The sequence below is a fragment of the Polistes dominula genome, unplaced genomic scaffold (assembly GCF_049000335.1).
Source record: "Polistes dominula isolate Pdom_NZ unplaced genomic scaffold, Pdom_raw_medaka contig_73, whole genome shotgun sequence".
Classification (NCBI taxonomy): Eukaryota; Metazoa; Arthropoda; class Insecta; order Hymenoptera; family Vespidae; genus Polistes; species Polistes dominula.
In genome coordinates this window covers 4,859,231-4,875,657 of record NW_028300951.1, presented here as the reverse complement: position 1 = coordinate 4,875,657, position 16,427 = coordinate 4,859,231, and the positions used below count along the sequence as shown (strand labels likewise).

The 16,427-nt window shown below is 24.4% G+C and overlaps 5 protein-coding genes across 10 annotated transcripts; 3 read left to right on the top strand and 2 right to left on the bottom strand.

The window, feature by feature from the left end:
* The first annotated feature begins 227 nt into the window (after nucleotides 1–227).
* Nucleotides 228–4,359, top strand: Rab11 (RAS oncogene family member Rab11). The gene is made up of 5 exons (XM_015315986.2): nucleotides 228–542; nucleotides 1,523–1,718; nucleotides 1,824–2,098; nucleotides 2,390–2,546; nucleotides 3,368–4,359. The coding sequence occupies exons 1-4, from the start codon at nucleotides 503–505 to the stop codon at nucleotides 2,524–2,526; spliced, it is 648 nt and encodes a 215-aa protein (XP_015171472.1). The 5' UTR covers nucleotides 228–502; the 3' UTR covers nucleotides 2,527–2,546; nucleotides 3,368–4,359.
* Nucleotides 4,360–5,594: 1,235 nt separating this feature from the next.
* LOC107063994 (solute carrier family 25 protein Shawn) lies at nucleotides 5,595–7,987 on the bottom strand. Of its 5 annotated transcripts, none has more exons than XM_015316222.2 (8): nucleotides 7,858–7,987; nucleotides 7,370–7,537; nucleotides 7,049–7,200; nucleotides 6,823–6,957; nucleotides 6,580–6,742; nucleotides 6,304–6,500; nucleotides 6,131–6,212; nucleotides 5,595–5,966 (listed from the first exon to the last, which is right to left on the bottom strand). In XM_015316222.2, exons 2-8 carry the CDS (start codon nucleotides 7,485–7,487, stop codon nucleotides 5,722–5,724), a joined length of 1,092 nt encoding a protein of 363 aa, XP_015171708.1. In that variant the 5' UTR covers nucleotides 7,488–7,537; nucleotides 7,858–7,987; the 3' UTR covers nucleotides 5,595–5,721. The 5 variants fall into 5 exon arrangements, with proteins under 5 accessions (XP_015171708.1, XP_089028300.1, XP_015171709.1 ...); XM_089172174.1 differs by having other exon boundaries at nucleotides 7,370–7,616; nucleotides 7,858–7,941; XM_015316223.2 differs by having other exon boundaries at nucleotides 7,906–7,924.
* A 48-nt stretch (nucleotides 7,988–8,035) lies between these two features.
* On the top strand, nucleotides 8,036–12,929 carry LOC107063993 (Golgi matrix protein 130 kD). The gene is made up of 14 exons (XM_015316220.2): nucleotides 8,036–8,175; nucleotides 8,252–8,367; nucleotides 8,732–8,818; nucleotides 8,918–9,427; nucleotides 9,517–9,712; nucleotides 9,910–10,075; nucleotides 10,213–10,354; nucleotides 10,445–10,633; nucleotides 10,755–10,973; nucleotides 11,059–11,244; nucleotides 11,396–11,647; nucleotides 11,782–12,115; nucleotides 12,280–12,483; nucleotides 12,555–12,929. Exons 2-14 carry the CDS (start codon nucleotides 8,323–8,325, stop codon nucleotides 12,746–12,748), a joined length of 2,724 nt encoding a protein of 907 aa, XP_015171706.1. The 5' UTR covers nucleotides 8,036–8,175; nucleotides 8,252–8,322; the 3' UTR covers nucleotides 12,749–12,929.
* A 124-nt stretch (nucleotides 12,930–13,053) lies between these two features.
* On the bottom strand, nucleotides 13,054–14,207 carry RpL35 (ribosomal protein L35). Its single transcript, XM_015316263.2, has 3 exons — nucleotides 14,080–14,207; nucleotides 13,443–13,579; nucleotides 13,054–13,331 (listed from the first exon to the last, which is right to left on the bottom strand). The coding sequence occupies exons 1-3, from the start codon at nucleotides 14,080–14,082 to the stop codon at nucleotides 13,100–13,102; spliced, it is 372 nt and encodes a 123-aa protein (XP_015171749.1). The 5' UTR covers nucleotides 14,083–14,207; the 3' UTR covers nucleotides 13,054–13,099.
* Nucleotides 14,208–14,287: 80 nt separating this feature from the next.
* On the top strand, nucleotides 14,288–16,051 carry mRpL19 (mitochondrial ribosomal protein L19). Of its 2 annotated transcripts, none has more exons than XM_015316262.2 (4): nucleotides 14,288–14,510; nucleotides 14,807–15,245; nucleotides 15,494–15,772; nucleotides 15,865–16,051. In XM_015316262.2, the coding sequence occupies exons 1-4, from the start codon at nucleotides 14,444–14,446 to the stop codon at nucleotides 15,992–15,994; spliced, it is 915 nt and encodes a 304-aa protein (XP_015171748.1). In that variant the 5' UTR covers nucleotides 14,288–14,443; the 3' UTR covers nucleotides 15,995–16,051. The 2 variants fall into 2 exon arrangements, with proteins under 2 accessions (XP_015171748.1, XP_015171747.2); XM_015316261.2 differs by lacking the exon at nucleotides 14,288–14,510 and adding an exon at nucleotides 14,586–14,726.
* Nucleotides 16,052–16,427: the final 376 nt, after the last annotated feature.

Sequence of the window (16,427 nt, the reverse complement as noted above, 5' to 3'; positions counted from 1 at the left end):
ATTTAATTATTGAATCTGACAATCACGAATTAAAATTAATAATAATTTCTTTTATTTCATTTCTATATTTATTTCCAATAACAAATTGATACGTCAAAATAAATATTAAAATTCGTGCGTAAATATATATAGTATTTAGGTATTATGTGTTTGCAAGTGTCACTAATATAACCTATGATCAAATGTGCGCATGCGCAAGATGAGTTTTTGATGCGCATGTGCAAGTCTCCGTATTGGAGGGGCGTAGAAAGGAGGCCATATTGTACAGTTAAATTGAAAGAACGAAAATAATTATATCAGCGTGAAGTGGGCACTATTTATCGTAATATTTTTATCTCCTGTCTTTCAACGAACGTTAGTTGAAATTCACAGTTACAAAACAAGTAAGAGGAGCCAATCCGTGGGCTCTTGATATTTTATACATAAATATATTTTAGTAGTGTATTTCGATCGAGAGAGGCATCGTCGGTCTATATTACAGGAGTTTGTTGCTGCAAGCGAAATGGGCACTCGAGATGACGAATATGACTATTTATTTAAAGGTAAAATAAATTTTTTCCTTAATCTATCATTGTTGTTAAAATAATATATATTTGTTTTTATTCCTAAAATATATCTTTCTCGTATACTGGGATAAGATATTAAGTTTAAGTATATAGCAAATCTTTAATGTCGAATCGAACGTTACTCACGCTGACGTTCGCTCTATGGGCACGAATGACTGTTAGGATTTTCGTAGAATGTGATTGACGTGTGATGACATCAGATGATATTTCTCTTAGAGTTTGACACAACTATCATTTTAATTTTAAATGTCAAATTATGGCTAACGTTTTTTTCAAATTCGAGTATTTAGTATATCATATTAGTATACAATATATGTATATTGAAATAGGATGTTGCTTCTTTTTATATTCTTCTTCAACTCATCAATATATATTATAACGGGATATTTCCCTATTCTTCTAACATTAGCATAACTATAACAGTGTGGGTGAAAATTTTACTTCATTGTGTGTAGGAGTTAATACAAAGTATTTTTCCCTTTCTTTCTTTTTCTCTCTCTTTCTCTTTCTTTTTCTTTATTGTACATGCATGTGCGCGCGCGTGAATAAAGATGACCAACGTATACATACATAAGTGACATTTTAAACATAATATTCCTGTATCTACACAGATTTAATATCTCAGAAGAAAAAATAAAGAAAAATTCCCATTAAACTCATGGAGAAATAAAGCATTAATATAATTTTAATTACTTTTATATTATAATATTATTTCTAGAATGTATGGAACTTTACAATGAAATAAATAATAGAAATAAAAGGTTTCTAAATAAATAATAGATTTTTTCTCATAGTATTTGTTGTATTAATCTGTTATATAAATTATCTTCATCAAAAGAAAAGATTTTGTGTATGTGTTAAGTTTCTATTGTTTCTATCTATACTATAGCTTTTCTTATAGCATTTATCAAAGTTCTTTACAGTTTGTATCTATCTTTCATTGTTTATTATTACAGTTGTCCTTATTGGTGATTCCGGAGTAGGAAAAAGTAACCTACTATCTCGTTTCACGCGTAATGAGTTTAATTTGGAATCAAAGTCTACTATAGGTGTTGAATTTGCAACACGTAGTATACAAGTAGATGGTAAAACTATTAAAGCTCAAATTTGGGATACAGCTGGACAAGAACGTTATCGAGCTATTACCTCTGCGTAAGTTTCTTTAAAAAAATAATAATTTTAGATGTATAATTACATATCTGATAACATTTGTAGTATCTTGTTGCACATAATTAATTTATTCTCATTTATCGTTAGATATTATCGGGGTGCAGTTGGAGCATTGTTGGTATATGATATTGCAAAACATTTGACATATGAAAATGTTGAAAGATGGTTACGAGAATTACGGGACCACGCCGATCAAAATATTGTGATCATGTTAGTGGGAAACAAATCAGATTTAAGGCATTTACGTGCAGTTCCAACTGATGAGGCTAAAGCATTTGCAGAGAGGAATGGTCTTTCATTTATTGAAACCTCTGCTTTAGATTCTACCAATGTTGAAACAGCGTTCCAAAATATATTAACAGGTAAATTAATATTGAACAAATCATTTAGACTAAATATTCATTTAATTGAAATATTTTTGCTATATATACAAATATTATAGTGTGAATAATTTGAAATAATTTAAATTCTAATAGTTAAAAACATATTCGTGCATTTATTATACAAGTAAAAAATAATTATTATAATTTTTGTATCCATAAAGGTATACAAGTATAATCTCTATTTTGTTTAAATAGAAGAATAAATAGGTTTGTTGAATAAAAATAATATAAAATATTTATATAATAATAATTAATATGTAAATGTTACAGAAATATACAGAATCGTATCACAAAAACAGATACGAGATCCACCAGAGGGAGATACAATTCGACCCCAAAATGTAGAACCTATTGATGTCAAGCCAACAATGAGTTCTGATGGAATGCGTAAACAGTGCTGTCAGTGACTTACCTTGCTGCTTAAAATGTGTGTATAGGCGAATGCAATACAAATATTCCAGAAGTATGATTGCTTAATTTTCAGTTATTGGAAAGAAAATTAGTGTACGGTCTTTATACAGTATCATAGTTTCAATATAATGAAAATATTGATTAGTTTATTATAAATTTTATGTTCATTTGTACGTCAAGTTTATCTCAACATATATCAAAATTAAACACTGCTGAATGTCTTTGTCGTGTTTTTGTAATGCACTATAAATGGAGGGTTGAAAAGGAATAATATATTAAAATGTACACTTGTAATAATGGTAGATTTTATTATACTACATCTAACATCATCTCCCAAATAAGAATAATTTTAACAAGACTTTGTATTATATTAGAAATTTAACATGTTAAATATAGAATTAAAATATTCACCAAGATATATATGGATTGTATTCACACGGTTCTTTTATAATTAATTAATTAGTATAATTTAATAGAGCCGTAAGACTCACTACTATTTTTTAAACAATTTACTGTATAAACTTTTATTTTATTATTATTTTAATTTTTAAAATTTAGATTTTAAATTAATATTACAATTTAATTTAATCAAATACTATTACAGAATACGATTATAATAAAATATTATTTTTCATTGTACTGTACAGATGATTTTTAACAGAATTTAATATTATTCTTTTTAAGATAAAAATTTAATGAAAATCATTGGGCTTATTTAGCAAAACTAAATATAAGTTCCATTTAAATCTTTTATATATTTTTTATTATTTTTAAATCTTTAACATCACACATTAATGCTTCACATTTTATATTTTCACAATGTTTTCAATGTTACAGAAGCAGTCTCAAGGAGGAAGAATGGAATAAGATACTGATGATAAATATGGCAAGTGCATAATGATTTAAGACTATATGCACAAGTCCATAATGTCATATGTTTGAAGAATTTGTAACCCCAACAACATCAGGGTATACTACTCATTGATGCTCATATGAGTATACATATTATGCATTCACAGAAATAGTTAAAAATGAAAAAAAAACAAGCATCACGGTTATGCATGATGCAGTAAAAGTGAATACATATGCATTATTCTGTCCTTAAATTTATCTTTAACCTGTCTGTTTTCATATTTTTGATCATATACGAGGTCTGTTCATGTAACAGAGAGAAACATATATAAATATTGTATATATAATTGTCGTGTATAATTAAATATAATATTATTTGATTCTTACTATATACAAAGAATAAAATCTCTATTATATGATAAACGTATGTTGCAGAAAAAGGAATTTATTTATGAAATAATATAAGAAACATGTTTCCCTTTAAACTAAAAGTTATGAAACATTATACTATAATATTATAATAAAATAATTTACTGGTTATAAGTTATTAAGAAATATGAAAAAATGGTAAAAACAGTAATGACGTCTTTTAATATGAATATTTTTTTCGTTAGAAAAAATTTCATTAAACCTATAGTGAGATGCACTTAAGGAACTACCTATCTTTCAATCTCTTTCTACCTCTCTCTTTCTCTTATTGAATTTGAATGAATAGTCCTCGTATATTGCATTTAACAAAAAAAGAGTTCTGTTTTTACTCAATTTAAAGATATTTCACTTCATATAACATATAGACATTATTGTGAGTATGTAAATAATTTATAATCATTTGCTTACAATGAAATAATGCAGTAAAATACAAAGTAAACTGCTAAGAATAGTGCATAATAGTAGATCAAAGCTTATAACAAAAAAAAAAAAAAACACTATATAAGAAAGAACGAAATATGAAATACAATTAAATTCTTTGAAATATTTTTCTGCTTTTATCATTTTATTTTATTATATTTTTGATTTGCAAGTATAATTATCATAGGTTTTGTCACCATATCGTCTTTAAAAAAAATGTAAATTTGCAAACATGTGACCTACACTTAATATATATATAATATATTGCACATTACACATATTTTTTCAGCATCGTTATTTTTATGAAAATAGCAGCAATTTAAAAGATATTTTCAAAAAATCATCTATTATATCTTTAAATAAATTTAAAGTATGTGAAATATTACAAGTATCAATATTTAAGCTTCAATATAATATAAAAAGATTGAAAAAAATTTTTAATTATTATTCCATAAGATATAGAATTTGTGCATCATACTAATGGAATATAAAATAATAAGTATCAAATGTGTATATGTTATAAGTAATTTTCAATTTACTTAATTTTCATTATAATATTATTTGTATAATTTTGTTATAAGCAAACTAAATATACATTTCTTAGCTGCCGTAATGGATAATAATTATAAGTAAGTATAACGATTTAATATAGTAATGTTTATCTTTGTATGACTAATTTATAGTTGTTAATAACCATATATATTTAAGGTAGCAACAATGTCTTAAATTACTATTATATATGTTCATATGTGTATTAAATGATATATCCTGTAGTTTTAGGCTCGTTATTATAAACTCATTACAAATCATTTTAAATTTATTTTATACCAAATAATTTTAAATTTATAATGCACACAAATTAAAAACATTCTTTTGCTATTAAAAGCTTGGTTGTTTCTCTAATTTTTATTTAAATTAATAAAAAAACTAATTATAAATTTTATTTAATACATTTTTAAAGCTGTATTAAGATTATCAATATTTAAATGACTTTACTTCTATATACATGTAAAGTTTTAAATAATAGATATTAAAAATTATATAAGTAATTATATAATTTAAATCTACTTTTTTAATGTAAATTTCATGTTAAATACATAATAATAATAAAAATATATAATATAATAAATATAATAATAATAAAAATAATCTCATTCATACTTGTAATAATTAAGTTATAAATCTCTTTTATAATATGATAGAGACTAGCACATTCAAAATAATTTATTTTTTTATTAAAATATATATGTTTAAACTTTAATAAAAATATCTTTTTGTATATATTTTCTAATAGGCAATAGTTTTGTTAATATGAAAATATTATGAGAGTATCGATCAAGGTTTATAATAATTACACATTAAATACTGTTTTAGATTTCTATATTTCCAAACATTAGTATATTCAGTAAATATAGAATATCAATAGTAAACAATAATTTTAACTTAAGTTATATATGTACAATTTAGTATCATAACCGATATTACATATGTTATTTGGTACTATTACGTTCATTCTGTATTAAATATACATCATGCTTAAATTCAAGTACTTTGTTAGCGTTATGTATTTGGAAAAATAGTTTTGCATGTTCAAAAGTTGCAATCATTATAGCACAAGCTGGTGCAACTTTTACTAAACGTGGAATTAAACCGGTATACAAACCTTTTATACCATTCTGATTATAAATTCTTTTTATTACAGTCATTGTAGTACTTCTACTACGACTAGGTTTATCTGTAATCACAATTATATTAATTACTTTAGACGAATGATGTATATTTTTTTAAAAAGTTGTACCTTTTTGTGTGCTGTATATTTAAAAAAAGTTTCACTTTTTGTTTGTTTGCTGTATATACAAGAAAATAGTTATACTTTTTTGTTAAATATTCAGCACATACCTGAATATATTTCCTTCTCACCCATTTCTATTTGTCTGTGTGTTTTTACTACATCAAATGGTAGAGTGAATAATGCAGCTATCTTTAAATATAAAGAGAAAAAGATAATGAATTAACTTTAATTATATATGTTATTTATTTTTAATTAGAAATAATAATAAATTTAAACTTACAGATCCTGCCGTTGCTCCTGCAGCAAGATTAAAAGTAAAAGTTTGTGGTGAATCTCGGAATATTCGTTTTATAGTTTCATAATGAAACCAATAAATAGCACTAAAAGGTACATCTCGGAAAAGCGTTGATCCTAATCCCATCCATAAACCAGAAACACCACTGTGTCTAATAAGTATTTTTAATGCTTCAGTCATTTCTGTAGATATAAAACAAGTAATTGTACTCTAATAATATTTTATTATTATATACAAATATATATGTTACTTTTTCATTACCTGCATAGCTTAATTTCTGCGATTGCATTTTAGTTCTGATTAATTCTAATGGACTAACTAAAGCTGCTGCCCAAATGCGTGCTGTGCCTCCAGCTAACATAGGGATCCAAAAAGGCTGTTCTGCATTACTTACATTTTGTTTCAAATTTCTATTATATTTATCCTACAAATACCAAGCTTACAAAAATATCAATCATTATTTAAATATATATACATACTCGATTTATAACGTTTTTAAATTACTTTAAAATACATCTTCAATTGCTCGTATGATACAAAATATACTACGGTTGCAGGTACTGCTAATACAAGAGTTGGACTCAAACCACTCCATAAAGAAGTAATTCCTTCTCTTTTAGTTATTTTTATAAAAGCATCCTATAAATAAAACATTAATACTCATGTTAAGAAACTATTAAAATCTACGTACATTATTAAGATTTAATACAATTCAATTAATTATTTATACCACAGTGCCGGTAAATTTTTCATTAGGACTTTTTCCATTAATGCATTGACATAAATGATCCATTAATCCATTGCAATATAGGAAACATTTGTTAGAAATCGTAGCTTTCTGTTGAGCTTGTAAACGTGTTTTAACAACATCTAATGGGGTAACTGAAAAAAATATAGAAAATTTATTTTAGTATGCTTGGACAGATCCAATTTATGTAATAAAAATGAAAATAAATACAACAGAGAATACTAAATAACTATTATTAAATTACATACAAAATATTGTTTTTAAAAATAATTAACAATTGTTATTTATTAATTGCTCACTTACCAAATATAGAAGTTATAAGTGCACCTGTACAAGAAGCTATAATTTGTTGATATGGTCTAATACGAAACCTTGGATCATCTAAATTAATGTTAGTTGGTATATCTGGCACTTTTTCCATGATTGAACTTTATTTAAAATCACTTTAATAGAACTATATCTTCACTTAACCTATAGTTTATTATCATAACATCGATTAACAAATTTTCATATAAAAATGTTAATGAAATATACTAATGACTGATGAAATCTATTATTAAAAGTAAGAAACAATAACGTGTCATTTTCTTCATACATAAATTGCAATACTAATTTTTGAAACTCATTCAATCATTTATCTTAATAAACATTTTTCATTCCTACATATAAACTTTACAACTAATTAACCTAATAAATGCAGTTCTTTTTCTTTTTAATTTAAATATAGAGGATTGTCTTATAAAATAAAAAGAAAGAAAAATTGTAATTATTATTTAAAAATTATTTCTTACTTTCTTATAAAATAATGCAAAGAGAGTGGTAAAAAAGAGATAAAATACAGTTTGCCGCATTTTTGACTACTACACATCATAAACTATCTATTTCATAAGATTACCAAAAACATCATCTTGTATCTAGTCGAAATAGATGTGTTTTCAAATTTGTCCACGATTAATTTTTTTAAGTAATTAATTGAAGTACTGTTTTTAAAAATTCGTCTAATTTTGTCAATGACATAATATTTAATGACAATTTTATTTTGTTCTAAAATAAGACAAATTATTTAAATATCTATAATTGGATTTAATTGGATACATTTAATGACACAGGTATAGCAATATGGCACAATTGGCACGTAGACATTTCATAACCTTCACGACTACAATATATACTAATGTTTTTCAGTAAAATGATGTAAAAGTTTTTCATATTTTGACATATTAGATTAAACCTTCCAGTGTATAACAAATAATACAATGAATTTAAGTAAATCGGAGAAACTACTAGCTGCTAGAAAAAAGGTAATAAATAAAAATACCAAGAAATAATATTAGATTAAATATTGTAACATTTTATTCAAACATTTATATCTCATTAATATTATTTAACATATTGAACAACTTCGGATATTTTATTATTCATTCTTTTTCTATATCAAAATGTTAAATATATGATATATCATTAATTACAAATGTCACAAAATATTTCCTCTCATAAAAATAGTAAAGGAGAGACACAACGTTAAAATGGTTTTATTACAGTTTTATTTAATCTAATATTTCATGACAAGAGAACGTTAGCAATATGATGAGTCATTTAATTTTTTTAAATGTTTCACTTTCACAAACATTATCTTCTTTTTCTTTTATTTTGTTTTTGTTCTAGTTAAAAGAATTTCAACAGAATAAAAAAATTAATATACAAGAGGAACTGTCAAAAAATGAAAATGGGATTACTAAAGTGTCACAGCAGGTATTTTGGATACAAACGTTTATTATATATATATATATATGTATATAAAATAATAATTAATAATGTTTTTATATTCTTTTATATTTGCTTGTTTATTAGAATGAAACTGTGGAAATAAACTCATATGCAAATCAATTAAGAAATGATCATAATGTTCCTACAAACAATACTTTGCAAAGTTTTACATTTCCAGTAGATAGTAAGGATTCTCATGTAAATACAGAAATGGTTAATTTTGTATCGATAAATGAGGATAAAATAAGTGTAAAGAAGGTAAATGAAGAAGATATTCCTAAACAAAATGCTAATATTGAAATGACAAATGTACCAGTATTATCCACAATGGATAACAGTCAAGTACAAAAGCAAACAATATTGGAATTCAACGAAAAAAACATTGATTATTTTAATACAAATAAAAATAAAAATGAAAATGATTATACTTCACAAAAAGATAATACAATAATAAACAAGTCTGAAGAAAGTACTGATAATAATAATAAATCGGAAACATTTGATTCTGACACATATTCTCAGAATTCGAATATAACTTATTTAGAGCATCAAAATCAAATAGTAAATCAATTACAAAGTCAAGTTAAACTATATGTAAGTATTCCTTTATTTTTATTAAACCATTTTTTTTATGTTCTGTGTTACACAGTGTATATAAATGCACAAATTTATAAATGGGACAGAGTAATAAAATTTCTGAACTACAAGCTGCACTTGCTGCCAAAGATGCAGAAGTTGAGACAAAGCTGATGGAAGAGACTAAGCAATTGAAGGAACAGTTGCAGATTCATGTACAAACAACTAATGTTTTAATTTTGGAAAAAGCAGAGCTTACTTCGGTTTTAAGTAAAAATGAAACAACTATTAAAAACAATAGAGGTTAGCATTGTATCGTCTTAGATATTTTCATATATAAGATGATCTGTGTTAAATAATATATATTTATATAAATTTAACGTATCTGTACATCTCTTTCTATGTACATACATGTTTCTAAATGTAAAGAAAATGATTTATTTTTTCTTGTTAATGTCATATTTCATTATTTAATTATAAATATACCTATTCATCTATAGAAGAGATCGAAGAATTATCTGAAAAATTGAAATATGCTCAATTTCGTTCATCTGAATTTGAAAAAGAATTAAATGTTATAAAAAATGATGCTGAGGAAGCTCGAAAAATTGCTCAACAAATGAAACTAGATCATGAAGAACTTAATGAAAAATATTCTGAACTAAAGTATGTGATTTATATTAATAGCATTTCATATGATTATTTTTTATTTGACCAAGAAGTTATATAAAATTGAGGCAAGAAAAATCTTTGTTAATAAATTTTGATAAATTTGTTGATAAAATTTAGTTTTACCGTTATAGGAAAGAAAAAGATGAACTGAATTTACAAGTATCAGAATTAAAACAGAAATTAAATGTCAAAAATAGCGAATTAATCAATGTACAACAGACTTTACAAGAAAAAGCTGCTTTACTTTCATTGAACGAATTGAAAATACAACAGGTAATTTCATTTTTACCTTTATTATAATTTATTTCACTGAACATTATTATAAATTTTGAGATGATCAAAAAATGTATTATTTCATATTAGCTCACAAATACATCTCAAGATTTAGAGGTGTTGGACAATCAACATCATAATGTAACTATGCTTGAACAACAAGTAGCACAAATGAGAGAAACTATTAAAACAGTGAGCGAAGAAAATGATGAAGCAAGTAAACAATATCAAAACTATGTACGTCAATTAGAAACGCAACAAGAAACACTGGTTAATGAAGTATGTTATGATTATTGTTTTTTTTCTTATTATATGTATTTTTTAAAAATTACCTTGAATAATTGTTACTTCATATTATTTAACTATAAACTCTATTTTATATATCATTTAACACTTATAGCTTGAACATCAAAAAAAATTAAATAACGAATTGGAAATTAGAGAAAAAAGTTATATTGAACGTTTATCAGATTTTGAACAAAAATTGCAATCGGAAAAAGAAAAGGTTGAAGAATTGCTTCCATTACAAAGTCACAAACATCATATAGATGCTTTATTAAAGGAAATTGATGAACTTACATTGGCACAAGAAAGATTTCATATTATTATAAACGAAAAAGTAAGATACAAAATTATACACTGTATTTATTAGTGTTTGATGTATTATTTTTATAAATGAATTGTATTAATTTTTTTTTTGTTAGGAAACAGAAATAGAAATTTTAAAAAAAGAACTACAACAATTACAAAATAATGAGAATCAAAGTACAGATGTACCAAAACTGCTTCAGGCTCTTGAGAGTGAACAACTTGGTGCATCTAGAGCAGTATCACAAAACCAACAGCTTAAACAACAATTAAATGAGATGCACGATGCTTTTATTATTCTTGTAAGTATTTTAATATAAATTATTCAGTATATATATGTATCAATTTATCTTAATTTAAAAAATTCTAACTAATCATAATTATTTAATATTTACAAATAGTATATAATCTAATTATTATATTCTTTTTTTAAATTACAACTTTCACACGCAGAGCAATACTAAATTAGATTTAACAGAGCAACTACAATCAGAACGTACTATTGGGAGGAAATTGAATTCAGAACTTAACAAAGTAGAGTCAGAGGTAGAATTTTTGAAAAATTGTTTGAAGGCGAAAGAAGAATCTTGTTTAGAATTGGAAAAAGAAAATTTACAGAATGCTCAAATTATTGATCAAATACATCATTATCAAGCTCAAGCACATTATACGCAAACATTACAGCAAGAACTTCACAAAGCCTTGGTATTTAGCTTTACTAATATAAATTTATTTTGTTTTTAATAAAATATATATAATTTTTAATTATTTTATATACATATAAAAAATAATAATAATAATAAAAATTATAATATATATATATATATATGTAATTATAGACGACTATTGATGATTTAAAGAGGGAAAATGAAAAGCTCGTTGAAGAATTGAATCATGGTAAAACTGAAAAGGAAAATAATGGGGTAGATGAATTAAATTTAACTAATGAAGTATTAGGAAATAATAATGATAACGTTGATAAAGATATTCTTAATACTAGAGAAACTAAAACTATATCATGTTATACTATGACTGACTCGACTTCGTTAGAACCTTTACAGAAATTAGAGGAAAGATTCAAGGAAACGATGGAAAAACTTGCTGAGGTACTCGATGAAAAACAAAGATTAGAACATTTGGTTTTACAGCTTCAATGTGAAACGGAGACAATAGGTATGCTAATCATACAATTTTAATTTAACTTGTATGTTATTTAAATTCATTTCACAAAAAAGAAACCATTTAGAATTGTGTTTGAAGGGTATTCTATGCAAAAATACATATACATTTTTATCTATAATTTTGCTTATTCATTTTTATCCGTAATTTATATACAGGTGAATATATTGCATTGTATCAAAGGCAACGTGCTATTTTGCAAGAAAGAGCAAAAGAAAAAAATGAAGCTTTCCGTCAACTTATAGAACAAAAAAATGAACAACAAGAACAATTGCATAAACTAAAAGAATTAGTAACAAATTTGATAACAAAAAAATCCATTGCAACAGACAATACAGGGCTTTATATTTCTGATCATAAAGGTATGTTAATTAAAAGATAAAATCATAATATATAATTACCTGATATAATAAGTAGATATTTATTTGTATAGAAGAAAATGCAGACATAATAACATCGGAAAACAAGCAAGAAAATCATAATGTTATATCAGAAATATCAAATGATGAAACAACGTCTCAAATTATTGATCTTTTAACAGAAATTAAAGATTGTAAAGATCAATGTACAATTGCATCGAATTTTCACCCATGCCCATGGTGTTCAGGAAAACTTATCAATGTATGATTATTCAAATAAGAAGATATATCTTTTAATAAATAATATAATATATATATATATATACTTAATTAACTAATATTAAACAATGTGTTTAGTGTATATAAAGATATTAATAATTTTTTGACTTATTCATGAAAATAAAAATAAAAATAGAGTACATTTAAAAACAATTCTCCTGACAACAAAATTCTGTTATTGTTACTTTTTTATCAAATAAATCACGATATAATAAAGATTAAAATAATGTAAATGTATCGTAATAATATGACATTCAAGGTAAAGTACAAAGAGAAAGAAAAATGAACAAATAATAAATTGTTATTTTTATGTTTTATTTATATGTAAAAACAATACATATTATTCCTTTAGAGCATATTTCCTTTGAGGATATATAGACTGTTTGCGAATCGCTTTCAATGTTTTTTTGCCAGCTTGATAAGGCGTTAACTTGCGGCGTATTGCTCTGGTTTTCTTTGGCCTTAAATCTAATGGTTTGTATTTGTTATTTCTGAACAGCAGACGAAGATTTTCTTTTTGCTTTTGGTGCATAATAATATATACACGAGCAATAGCTTTCCTCACAACACGGCTATAAGAAAGTGAAACATTGTATTAATTATTACTTATAAACACTGATGATAAATTTTAATTTTGTTAACAAATAAGTATAAAAATATTTCTTGTTTATAATAAAACTTACATTTTAGATAATTTTGAAGCAGCTCCTCCGGTTACTTTAGCTACTCTCAAGCTAGTAAGCTCTGTCTTCAACTCATCAAGTTGCTTTAGCAACTCCTTCTTATCTTTAGTCCTTAAATCAGAACACTTAACTTTCCCCTGAAACAATTAAAAATATTTTATATATTTTAACATTTTTGATAATTCTCGAAGAAAATACAAACAATTATTATTATATTATTAGATTAAATAAGCCGTTTATTTTGAAAGTGCTATATTTATGTTCAAATCGAGATATTAAAGATATGATGATTTTGAATATATTAGCAACAAATTGCTTCAAAATGAAAAGATCATGTAAAAATTTAATTATTACGAGTTAGACCACTTTCAAAATAAACGGCTCAAATAATCAATTATTATCAAATAAATGTAAAACATATATTATTATTTTTATAACATTTTGAAAGGTTATACTAAGAAATAGGTTATCTAAAAAATAGGTTATACTAAAAAAGATATTACTAAGAAAAATAACAAAAAATATATAATTTTATTCAATATAATTTTATAAGGAGTAACGTTTTTGATATATTTGAATATAATTTCATAATGATGGCACAAATAAATAAAGATTAAAATTTAACATTTTAACTTACCATGATGATTCTTTGTACGGGAAATACAAAAAGGTTGAAATGTGAATCGATCACTGTGTGAATGTACCAATTATGGGTACCAATAGGTGAAGCAACTATATTGATAAAAGTCCCTAGTTACACCTAACTAATGCATTTCACTGCAGTTAAAGTGCAGGTCGATCGCCAAGTTGTATTATTAGTATTGCTTAGGTTGTCTAAACTGTTTTTATGGTTGTATTTTAGGTTATCTAAACTGTAATATATTTGACAAACAAGGAAAAAATTATAAGATAACCTATTTGTTTATAAGAAACTGAATGAAAGTGTGCAACTTATGTTTAATAAAGAATATAAACATTTTAAATAATTTTTATTGTTCAATATGCCTCTTATTATGGAAATTTTATCACATAAAACTAGACTAGGGTTATATATAACGAGAACATTGAGTATATATTACATATATATTATAATTTAATATTTTATATTTTAATTAATAGTAAATAAAGTCTAGTGATAATTAATTTCATTTTTTAAAGGGTTGTGTTGTTTAGATTATTAGAAAACAACTCAATAAATGCATGAAACAAAAATAACATTAATTATTAGACCTAATATATTGTTACATATTTATACATATAACAATTTTAAACTTTGTCATTTTGGTTATTAAAGATTTTGCTGTCTATTAAATAATTTTGTATTAAAAGATATATTTCTAATTTATATATTTTCTTTCTTGTAGCAAAGGAAATACAACGATGTTTTTCATCAGTATCAACGCAAAATTTGGAAAAGGATAACCAGAACACAACAAGTGTAAATCCAGATTTAAAAGATGATAGGACAATTCCATTAAACTATAGATTCATTTATCCAGAATTTCTGCCTGATCCAAATCCACGATATCGTAACCATCTCAGAGAAAAATTAGAACGTATGGATATGATTGCAAGAAGAACTCAGATAGATGTACCTGAATTCTACGTTGGGTCAATATTAGCTGTAACATATACCGAACCACATGCGCCTGGAAAAGTAAATAAATTTGTTGGAATATGTATAAGTAGAAAAGGTTGCGGATTAAGAGCGTCATTTCTTCTAAGGAATGTAATAGATAATCAAGGCATTGAAGTTTCTTTTGATATATATGATCCATCTCTTCAAAAAATCGACTGTTTAAGGTAAATAATTAAATATGTATATTAATATAATATTTTATTTTATTCGAAATATTAATGTTCGCTACTAATGTCATATATCTGTGACACTGTTTTCTATTAAAAGACCGGTGTCATATATTTGTAATAGTAATCAACAAAATAAGTTAATTAAAACAAATAAGTTTTAGGATATGATTGAAATCTCTTTTCCACATTATTTTAGTGAATGTATTAATAAATAATTAATTTTATAAATATTTCTATTTTAGACTCGAAAAAAGATTAGATAATGAATTATTTTATTTACGAGACGCTCCATTAGAATATAGTACTTTTCCATTTGATATGGAAACCGAATTATTACCAGAAGGTTCTTCTGTTCCTGTTAATGATATTATAGTACCGCTTAATCCACAACCATGGCTAGAAAGATGGGAACAAAAAGAGTTAAAAGGTATTAAAAATATAAAGATTAGTCAAAATAGACGGAAGAAAGCTAAAGCAAATGCTAAGCCTTGGGAAAAATATGATCTTATGAAAGCTTATAGGTAAGCAAGAAAAAAATATATACTTATAGAAACTGTTGTACAAATTTTATAATACATTTTTAATCTTCAAATTTTTTATTTTGTATAATTAGAGAAACAATTCCTGAAGAAGAACAAAATGATATATTTGCAGAAGTGCAATCAAATCTTCGCGATTTAGAAATAGTTCGATATAAACAAAAATATACACGTACTTTTGTACGTCCTAAAAAAAGTGGATAAATTTTGTTATTAAATATATGTTTAATTAGGAAATAAAACTATGATATTTTGTCAGTATGGATAAAAAGTTTTCTTTAATTATTTTCAATAGTTGTCTCTCCAAATATTTTTTATTAATTGAGTACAATAATTAATAATTTTGATGCATACATTATAATGTCATATGTATCACAGTGTAATATTAATAATAGTATTTGATAGAAATAACAGGTTCATATGTTTGAACTTTCTTTAAGTTTAATGTTACTAATCTGATTTTATTCTACATCATAATTTTATTAATATTCAATAATTATAATAATTATTATAAATTACCATAACTTAAAATTTTTAAAAAGGGAAATGTTTATAGATAAAATATCCTTATTAATTGTTATCATCAAATATTTACTATTCTTATTTGTAATGTAAAATACACACATGAAAGACAAGA

Coding starts and splice junctions, on each gene's coding strand:
- Rab11 (XM_015315986.2), top strand. CDS start 503: ATGGGCACTCGAGATGACGAATATGACTATTTATTTAAAG. Junction 543..1,522: donor ATATGACTATTTATTTAAAG/GTAAAATAAATT, acceptor TTATTATTACAG/TTGTCCTTATTGGTGATTCC. Junction 1,719..1,823: donor TATCGAGCTATTACCTCTGC/GTAAGTTTCTTT, acceptor ATTTATCGTTAG/ATATTATCGGGGTGCAGTTG.
- LOC107063994 (XM_015316222.2), bottom strand. CDS start 7,487: ATGGAAAAAGTGCCAGATATACCAACTAACATTAATTTAGATGATCCA. Junction 6,501..6,579: donor GCAGAAATTAAGCTATGCAG/GTAATGAAAAAG, acceptor TTATATCTACAG/AAATGACTGAAGCATTAAAA. Junction 5,967..6,130: donor TGAGAAGGAAATATATTCAG/GTATGTGCTGAA, acceptor TTGTGATTACAG/ATAAACCTAGTCGTAGTAGA.
- LOC107063993 (XM_015316220.2), top strand. CDS start 8,323: ATGAATTTAAGTAAATCGGAGAAACTACTAGCTGCTAGAAAAAAG. Junction 10,076..10,212: donor GAAAAATATTCTGAACTAAA/GTATGTGATTTA, acceptor TTACCGTTATAG/GAAAGAAAAAGATGAACTGA. Junction 10,355..10,444: donor ACGAATTGAAAATACAACAG/GTAATTTCATTT, acceptor ATTTCATATTAG/CTCACAAATACATCTCAAGA.
- RpL35 (XM_015316263.2), bottom strand. Junction 13,332..13,442: donor GCTTCAAAATTATCTAAAAT/GTAAGTTTTATT, acceptor ACTTTCTTATAG/CCGTGTTGTGAGGAAAGCTA.
- mRpL19 (XM_015316261.2), top strand. CDS start 14,639: ATGCATGAAACAAAAATAACATTAATTATTAGACCTAATATATTGTTA. Junction 14,727..14,806: donor TTTTAAACTTTGTCATTTTG/GTTATTAAAGAT, acceptor TCTTTCTTGTAG/CAAAGGAAATACAACGATGT. Junction 15,773..15,864: donor GATCTTATGAAAGCTTATAG/GTAAGCAAGAAA, acceptor TTGTATAATTAG/AGAAACAATTCCTGAAGAAG.